Below are 9,687 nucleotides of genomic sequence, written 5' to 3' on the forward strand. Positions count from 1 at the left end.
ATGATGATGATGAGTACCAAAAAATGCTAATGATCAGTTGAAATGAAAAAAAGTCGCCACCAATAATCACACTGGCTGGGGACGCTGTGTGATTGTTCGAAAAGATTATTATCCGATGAAATTTTTCACTAATCCAGACAAACAACCCCTTTCACCAACCACCAATCTAGACAAACACCCCTTTCCATCAACCACCAACCCAGACAAACACCTCTCCCCACTAACCACCAATCTAGACAAACACCCCTCTTCACCAACCACCAATCCAGACAAACACCTCCTCCCACCAACCACCAATCCAGACCAACACCCCCTCCAACAACCACCACATCGAATGAGGCCACCAATAAGGAACAATGAAGCTCCTGAACGAAAGTGTGAGGCACGCGGATGTGTCGGCGTCATATCAACTTCTCCCTGCCTACATAAACCAACTTATGAAGCGCTTCAATTATTCACGAGCATCCCTTTCATTCGATGACGTCAGCATGTTTGATGTTAACGCGTGCATTTAAACGGTGGTCGGTTGTTAAGTGATGTTTATTGTCCGCTGGCCGGGTCGGTGTAACTGCGTGTTTACGTGTGTTGACGTTGTGTTTGTTTGTGCGTGTTTCTATGAGTGTGTGCGTGTGCGTGTGTGCGTGTAGTATGTGTGTGTGTATGTGTGTATGTGTGTGTGATAGATCATCCGTTGAACATTTGTGTTTGGTTTGTGTTTGCATCTGTTCAAGTGCGAGCGTGTTTGCATGTTTTTGTGCTCTTATGTTTGATCGAATGATTGTCTGTTTGCTCGTCTGCAAGTTTCCTTTGTTCCACGCGCATGCATGCAGGTACTCTTCAACTTGCACATTCAACTTACTCTATTTTTAATTACTCTTCCATGCATGTTTTTGCTGATGTGTGGTAAAAATGTGTGTGTTATAATTATATATATAACTTTATTGCGATGGAATTTTTTTTACCGAGTAAACGTGTTCACCTGGCAGTGATCACTTAAGTTTGCTGTTGTTTGTCTGCCTGTCTGTAGGTTTGTTTGTTTGTCTGTCCGTTTGTTTCACTCGTGCACAGAGGGTCAACTGTACGGAGGAAGAAAGCTTTTGATGGCATTGATTAATCTGTAAGGTCTTTGTTCGCGTTGTTTGCGTTGGAAACATTCTTCGATATGAATGAGTGAGGATCATTTGCTTGTGTTGTTGTGTCGTTGTGTTGTTGTGTCGTTGTGTTGTTGTGTCGCTGTGTTGTTGTGTTAATGTGTCACACACACACACACAAACACAAACAACAAACACAACACACACATACCCTCCACACACGCAAACACACACAAACAAACACACGCAGCATGAAAACGAACCGAACCAAGCATTGCACCAATTGCATCTGGTAGCTGGAGATCTGCGTTTGCATTTGAAAGCGGTCACTGCACTGCATGACTCGCATCATTAACCATGACCACGCCGCGAAGTCAACTGTTCGAAAATAATTCGTTCATTCATTTTCGTTTTCGTTCGTTCGTCCGTTTTTTCGTCCGTTCGTCCGTCCGTCTGTCCGTCCGTCTGTTCGTTCGTTTGTTCGTTCGTTCGTTCATTCATTCATTCATTCATTCATCCATCCATTCATTCATTCATTCATTCATTCATTCATTCATTCATTCATTCATTCAGTCAGTCAGTCAGTCATGTAATTTTGTTGTTCTCGTGTTTAATTTAATTAGTTGAGACTGTACGAGTACGTTCAACTATCTTCAAACAAACTGTGTTTTATGAAACAAAATTGAACGTTATAATTTGATTAAAAAATGTTATCAACCTTCATCATATTTAACAATGTGAGCAACTTTGAAACTCAAAAAATTAATTCAGCGTTTCAACATTTTGTCGTCGTTTTCTTTCATCCACAATTTTCACAATATCACAACTATCAAACTGACTTCTTGACCAGTTGAAATTTTTTGTTCAGTTTTCAAATTATAATCCAAAAATTCGACTTCCTCGGACAATTTCGCAACTCCTTTTCAAACTTCATTGATGATTCTCTCAGAATGCCAAATCTCCTTTCCTACTTGATGAAATCGACTTAATTTTTTTTTCAATTCACTACTGGAATTCAATTCAAAGTGTAGTTTAAATTTTAAAATTTGTATGTTACAATCTTCAGAATGATTATTTTGAACTTTTTAAAAATTTATTATCAAAGTTTTCAATATATCAATCTGTTCTGTCGTTTTACTGATGGTCAAATGTTCGACTCCTTTCACAAATTTTTTACAAACTTCTTCCCGCTAGTTATTATTAGGTATCCAAGTGCTGACCACGAAGTACTGAGCTCCTCCACCCACCCCCCCAACGAACGAACCTTCCCTCAATTACCCCAAACCCACCCTACCTCCCCTCACCAACATCCGCCAACAACTTCCACAATTCTTCAACTCTCAGCCTTTTTTACACTTCAAGCATTTGAATTATTTTACAAAGTTAATTATTTTAATTAATTAATTTTTAATTATTTTAATTAATTAATTTTTAATTATTTTAATTAATTAATTTTTAATTATTTTAATTAATTAATTTTTAATTATTTTAATTAATTAATTTTTAATTATTTTAATTAATTTATTTTTAATTATTTTAATTAATTTATTTTTAATTATTTTTATTAATTTATTTTTAATTATTTTAATTAATTTATTTTTATTATTTTAATTAGTTTTATTTTTCAATCCATAACTGCGACATCTCCATCTACTTTTATTAACTGCGCAATTTCGTCGCATTTATGAAATTTCACGTCTTTATTCATGGGAGGTTCACATCTTATTGCGTCAAAGTTGCTCTTTTCTCACCATCATCTTCATCACCACTACCGTCGTTCATCACCCCCATCGTTCACCACCACCACCACCAGGATGTTGGTTTCGTGTTAACGCTACTTAGCTGGTGATGTCTTGAGAAATTATTTTTCTCTTGCGAAAATTACTTGATCATCTTCACAAGGCTATCATTTACACAAAAGTTTCGGCAGCACGTTCCACATTCAAAGACTAATAACTTTTCACATTTGTTTTTTCAAAATTCTTATCAAATTCTTTATTTCTTCTTTTACTTTTGTTAAATAAACTCATTTTTTAAAAATGTGACAATCTTTTTTCTCCATTATGCCAGCTCATCTTTCAGTTATCTGTTGCACTTTATGTAGGAACTTGTGACGATCTTATATTATCAATAATATAATACATTCACTTGAATTTAATACAATTTACAAATAAACTCTTTATCAATTTCGGTGAATATTATATAAAAAGAAAAAATTGGTAAAAAGTCATTATATGACCTGATGAATTTTGTTTCAAATGCCTCTTTGAGAAAATATATAAGGGGCAATTTAAATTTTTCCCAAATAAATAGTATACATATAATAAACATTTAAAATGTGAAATTTATTTTTCATTGCACAGGTACATAGTTATTTTCTATTCAATGTTATTTATGCCATATCAATTGATTCTGAGAGCGTAAGTTATTGCTTTCACTTCTTCTCAGATGCGATGAAAAATTTGTCAGTGACGACGTTTCGAAGAAAAATTTTGTTTCTCGCGAATAATAAATTCGTTGTAAATGAATAATTTATCAGTTTTATTTATTCATCAGCGTGAGTGCAGGCGTGCTAATGACTTGCACGGCGCTTGGGAGCAATGTCATATCATCTGAAAATTACGCCGCTGCACGCTGTGCATGTGCAATTTGCATCGACTTATTGAGACCTCATCTGCGTGATACTTGAGGAAGGAATTCTAAAAGTTCATATGATGATGTAGTAGGACGACCGTGATGATGACCACGATGATATGATATTTATGATGACCATGATGATGACCTTGATGATGAACTTGACGATGATGGCCTTAACGATGACGACCTTGACGATGATGACCTTAACGATGATGACCTTGATAATGACCTTGACGATGATGACCTTAAAGATGACGACCTCGACGATGAAGACCTTAACGATGATGACCTTGATGATGACCTTGATGATGAATTTGACGATGAGGATGATAATAATGAAGAAGTAATGAAATATGAAGTTTATAAAAAGGATTTAATTTTGTGAGGATGATGATTAGGGTTTTAGAGCAAAATTGTAGTGATGATGATGATGGTGGCGATGAAGATGACATTAAAGAAGATAATAATAATAATTATTATTATTATTAATTTATTATTAATAATAATAATTATCATTATTATCATTGTTGTTATCATTCCAATTATAAACAATAAATAATAATAATACTGATCACAATTATAACAGCAATATGAATTTTATTTTTAACGATAAAAATAAAATGAATTAGCAAAGATATTTTCAATGTTTTTGCTATACTTACTCCCATTGATAAGATAATGAAATTTTTGGTGATACGATGTGATGTAAATAAATATAAATATATATAAATATATATTTATTTATTTATATTTTAAAATTTATTTGGCGATATGACGGTGATGATATCCTAGAAAAAATAATGAAGAAGATGATGAGGGAGAAGATGAAGAATGCTAAGAGTTGGAGGTAGCTAATTATGACCATGTCCACAGAGTCGATGAGGCCATATGCGATTTTTTGAAGTCCAAGCGAGTATGTTTTGCTCTGATAAGAAGATTCAAGGGAGGATCTTTTTACTCTTATCATCGTTCTTGCTTTCTACTTTTTGTTATCAATCATGATTGTTGTATGAATTGGTAAAAATTTTCTGAAGAGTCTGAACTAATATATTAATATAATAATGAAACAACATACACACACATTTATATGAATGTATATTTTATAAAATTTTTAGTTATTTATTTAGATAGGAGCAAACATGTGTACGTGTAGGCGTGACGGATCGCATTTAGTGCCTAATTGGGTTCTGTCTCTTTTGATCAGTGTACAACATTTGATGAACACGTTCTGGCATGCAAACAATTGCTTTTTGCCAAAAAAATACTAAAATAAAGTTCTGGCTCAACAATATATGCTAATGTATGCAGTTGTCCTATAAAAACAAAAAATATTCCATTGTGCATGCAATGAATCAGAGTGTATAAGCAATTTAATGCTGCAAAGATAGATGTAGAGAAAGGAAGAGAAAGAGGAAGGATGAAGGAAAGAGAAACACTCTCATCTCAATGCAACATTTGTCATTCACACTTTGCTAAATTTTTTCATTTATTTATTTGCAATCTGAGTTTATTGGTTGAAAATTCAATTCACTCAAGTAATGCTGGAAACTAACTTTGTTTGAATGATGCAAGTCTGAAAAACAGAGAATGATTCTGAAAGAGGAAAAACAAAAAATTTCAAAAAATTGTAAAATTATCAGGACAATATTGTTTGGCAGTGTTTTTTTGCATGTTTTGAAACAAAATTTTTCGCTCGAGTCCTGCAATCTTCATCATGCTTTTCAGCCTTGAAAAAATTTTTTCAAATCAGCTTAGGATGCAATAAATCAAGGTTAACTTTTGAGAGCCTCTGGTCAACATTTCTGATTAAATAATGCAGAGGGGAACACGTGCATCAACTTTCCTGCAATGAATCAGAAGGTCCGCTGGAATGTGAAGCAGACGCCACTCAACTGATCCGCTCGTCGTTAAAAACTGTGATGTGCGAGGTAGGTCCCGGTATTTTAGAAGTACTGAGATTAATATTTGCCGTGTGGATCTAATACAAATTGTTTGAATTGAATTGTTTGATTTGATTGTTAAGAAACCCAACTGTTTCGATCCATCTCGTCAGATGAATTGTACCCCTACCTTCGATTGATGACACACGTACCTCCGCTGTGGAGATGTGCCGGTCGGTCCGATTAATCGATCTATCATTTTTATTTCGTCTTGACCGAATAGTTGATTATCTTAAATCAGTTTTTTGAACACTTTTTACATTTGAAAAAAATTGTTGGTATCTTTCAGTTATTTTAAAAATATTTGTTCATTATGTTGATTGAAAAATGATTAATATTCTGCTCATGTGTTATTAAAATATCATCCCTTTTGTTTGGGGGTTTTGATGTTTTGTCGAACGGTGCATACATACGGACCCAGTGGCACAAGAGGCACCATCGCGTCGAACGTTTGATAGCCTGCCTGTTCAAAACTGGACACTGCATAACTTTGCTGTTAGCGAATTGTTTGTGTACTGCTTAGGTATGCTTCATCAGTTAAACAGTTAAAAAAACTTTATTTTGTAATGAACAAAAATTTGTGTTAGAATCTTTAAAATTCTCTCGTCACAAATGCACCATTCTCGTGCACACTACTGTTTAATATTAAAAACGTTTAAAAAATAAAAATGTAAAGAGTATTTGTAAAATATATTTCGACACAGTATATACTGCTACTCATTTCCATTTTAAAGTTGGGTTGAAAATTTTGTATTGGTTTTTTTGATAGCTGTTCAGTGCTTGCATGGCATTCATTCATCTTCCACCGATTGTCTTGTTTTGTTCAAACATTTGAAAATTAGAATCAGTTTCATTCTCACAACATCAGCTTATCTCTAATATAATTTACCGTTAATACCGAGATTGCAACGCTCCTAGAACATGCGATATAATAAAGAGAATGCCGATGGTGAAGAGCCCTGACGTAATTAATTTCTTTCTTACCTGACTTAACATTCATTCAACATTCCGCATTTACATCTGATAGTGGGTATTAGAGAAATATCAGTTGGCATGAACATCTACCGTGCAAAATCCTGGCTCCAAACAACGATGCACATCGGCAAATAGGAGGTTGTTGAGTAGTCTGAACTGCTCACCTTCTTCTGTCTGCGCGCGTCGATGCTTTGTAGCTGCTGCATTATTAAACAACAGGCAATGCAATTTGCGCGTTTCATTTCGATACTGATGCGAACTGAACTGAGTGTTTAGATTCTGTTTGAATAAAAACAAGTCACACTTGCTGGATTTTCATTTTAAATTGAAAAAAAATTTATTGAAATTATTGCCGGTACCGTATAATGAAAATACGGAAACCATCATTAATTGTTCGGTCGAAAAATCAAAAAACTTCAACTAGTGAAACAACAAAATTGAAAAACGAATAACAAAACCGCTGAAAAGATTTCTCTAATTCAGACAGAAACAAACTCATATGGCAGCGCCGTTGTAAGAAAGATCCAATGGAAGGAGACGGAGTTCTGAGCAACTCACATGAATTTTCAATCTTCGGTCAGACACTGTCTGATCAGACATTCTAACAGGAATTGAGTTCCTGCAGACATTGTGAACTCACTGACGACCATGTGTCTCTCCATTTTATTGTGGAAACATTACAAAGACATGATATTTTTTCATTCCAATGACATTTGACATGTTGAATAACATGACGTGTTACTTTATTTTGTGCTTGCAATCAATATTGTTCGTCGCATGTTCACCTATTATAATTGATTGATGTTAACGCTTTCGATTTGAGTGGTATGGTTTTTAGCATTCCAAATAGACAATTCAAAATATTGTAAATAATCTCAATTCAATAAACGTTAACATTTGTTGAAGCACAATGCATGCATCTACACAACGTTGTATGCCCCCTCACCCCACCCAACTCCACCCCACCACACCTCGCCCCACCTCACATTAACCCACCTCATACCAGTCCACCCACCCAACACGCAGGAATATCTACTGACCGAGCCCATTGTGAAGAAGATACAGGGAGAGGAGGTGATGAAGAAGATGAAGAGAAAGCTGGAGGAACTCCTCAACGAGAGGGTAGAGGCTGTTGAGGTTAGTGGTCACGTGGTGTGATGAGGATGATGATGATGATGACATGATGATGATACTTTGATGATGATGATAAAAATAACAGCAACAACAATAATAATAATAATAATAATAATGAAAACACTTTAATTAATCAGCTCAAAGTAAAAACAAAAACAATGTCAATAAAAAAATGCAAAGAAGAGAAGAATGATGTGAAATGGAAATAAATAAAATGGCATAAAATGAGGAGATGTATTTGAATGAAATGATGAATGAATTAATCTACTGAAGCTCGTCAGTCGTTCACTGTGAATGAATACAGCTAGAGTTAATAATAATAACAATAATAACATCAATAACAATAATAATAATAATCGTAAAAACAATAATAACAACAAAAATAACAATAATAATTATCTATTGATATTTATATTTGTTCGGATCAATGAAACGCACTCACGTGATTTGCCATGGTGACGTCAGGAGATGTCCTTTGCATGACGTCACCTAGTATGGTGCAGTCACGTCATAGAAACGGCTTGACGCGTTTTTTTATTTGATTAAATGCGATTCGATTAGAACTGGTCAGCTCATAAAACAGATGTGTCGTGGTTGGTGCGTACTATTTAATTAAATCTACTCATATTCTCAATTTTAATTTGACGCTGCAACTCTACCAGTTATATATATATATATATATATATATATATATATATATATATATATATATATATATATATGTAATGTGGTATGTTAACGGTGGAATGTGTTTGGGTAATTTTCATATCATGTATCATATATCATATCATATTAAATCCTATCATATCGTATCATATCTTATCATATACAATTAAATTTATTCAGCAAAAAGCATGAAGACACAGGAGCTCAAACGAGCTTGTACGGCCACCCAACCCAAACCAAATAAAAACATAAACCTAATGGAAAATAACAACATAAATGAAAATAAAATCGTATAGCTAGCCAATGAAAACAAGTTAAATTTAGCCAAAAATGAGCAGAAATTACTTAGAACAAAAATGATCATCAAAATTTATCAAGTCAAACAAAACAATTGAATTCAAACTAGAAGTTTTTCTTTATAAATAACTTAAATAATTGAAATAATTAAATCATATCCTGTAAAAAAAGATATTCTCAATTAAGTCAAAAATCATATCGTATCATATCATATCATATATCGTAACGCATCGTATCATATTCAACATGATATCATATCATATCGTGTGTAGTCGAACATTAATTGAATGATTCATATTGAGGTGTGATGATGAAATGATTTCGTGAAGAGGACTTTTTAATGGTGAGAAGTCTTTCAATGTAGTAAAGTTCTATGTTGACAACAATAACAAAAACAACAGCAACAGCAACAACACAACAGAAAACAACAACACCAACAACACAACAGAAAACAACAACAACACAACAATAACAACAGCTACAACAACACAGCAACACAACAACTACAACAACACAGAAACACAACAACACAACAATAGCACAACAACATAACAACTAAACAACAACAACCATGATGATAATGATGATGGTGCGCGGACGATGACGATGATAATGATAATAATGATACTACGGACGATAATGATCAACAAATCAAATTCAAGCAAAAAATCACGTGAGCAGCTTTAAAATCAGTGGAATTGAAATCTGAAATAAAATAAATAACAAAATAATAATATTAAATAATAAAAAATAATAAAATTAATAATAAAAAATAATAAAATTAATAATAAAAAATAATAAAATTAATAATAAAAATAATAAAAATAATAATAAAAAATGTTAATTAATTGTTTTCATGGCTTTCCGTATGAGGCAAGGCATTTTTATCCGCACAGATCCCGGATTTGATTTGAGCGCTCCTACAACAAAGTCGCAAAAATAAAAAA

At 33.5% G+C, this 9,687-nt stretch overlaps 2 protein-coding genes across 2 annotated transcripts in view; one reads left to right on the forward strand and one right to left on the reverse strand.

Moving 5' to 3' along the window:
• Window positions 1–405, reverse strand: part of HELRODRAFT_171319 (hypothetical protein) — a gene marked incomplete at both ends in the record, with an annotated part of 4,121 nt that extends 3,716 nt beyond the window's left edge. Inside the window, one exon of the mRNA XM_009018046.1 lies at window positions 292–405. Within this exon, the coding sequence (XP_009016294.1) occupies window positions 292–405 (114 nt within the window). The remainder of the gene's footprint in view (window positions 1–291) is intronic.
• A 4,462-nt stretch (window positions 406–4,867) lies between these two features.
• Window positions 4,868–7,986, forward strand: HELRODRAFT_171320 (hypothetical protein; the record flags this gene model as incomplete). Its single annotated transcript, XM_009018047.1, has 4 exons — window positions 4,868–4,953; window positions 5,548–5,656; window positions 7,550–7,780; window positions 7,915–7,986. 4 exons carry the CDS (start codon window positions 4,868–4,870, stop codon window positions 7,984–7,986), a joined length of 498 nt encoding a protein of 165 aa, XP_009016295.1.
• Between the last annotated feature and the right edge of the window lie 1,701 nt (window positions 7,987–9,687).

The sequence above is a fragment of the Helobdella robusta genome (genome assembly GCF_000326865.2).
Source record: "Helobdella robusta unplaced genomic scaffold HELROscaffold_20, whole genome shotgun sequence".
NCBI lineage: Eukaryota > Metazoa > Annelida > Clitellata > Rhynchobdellida > Glossiphoniidae > Helobdella > Helobdella robusta.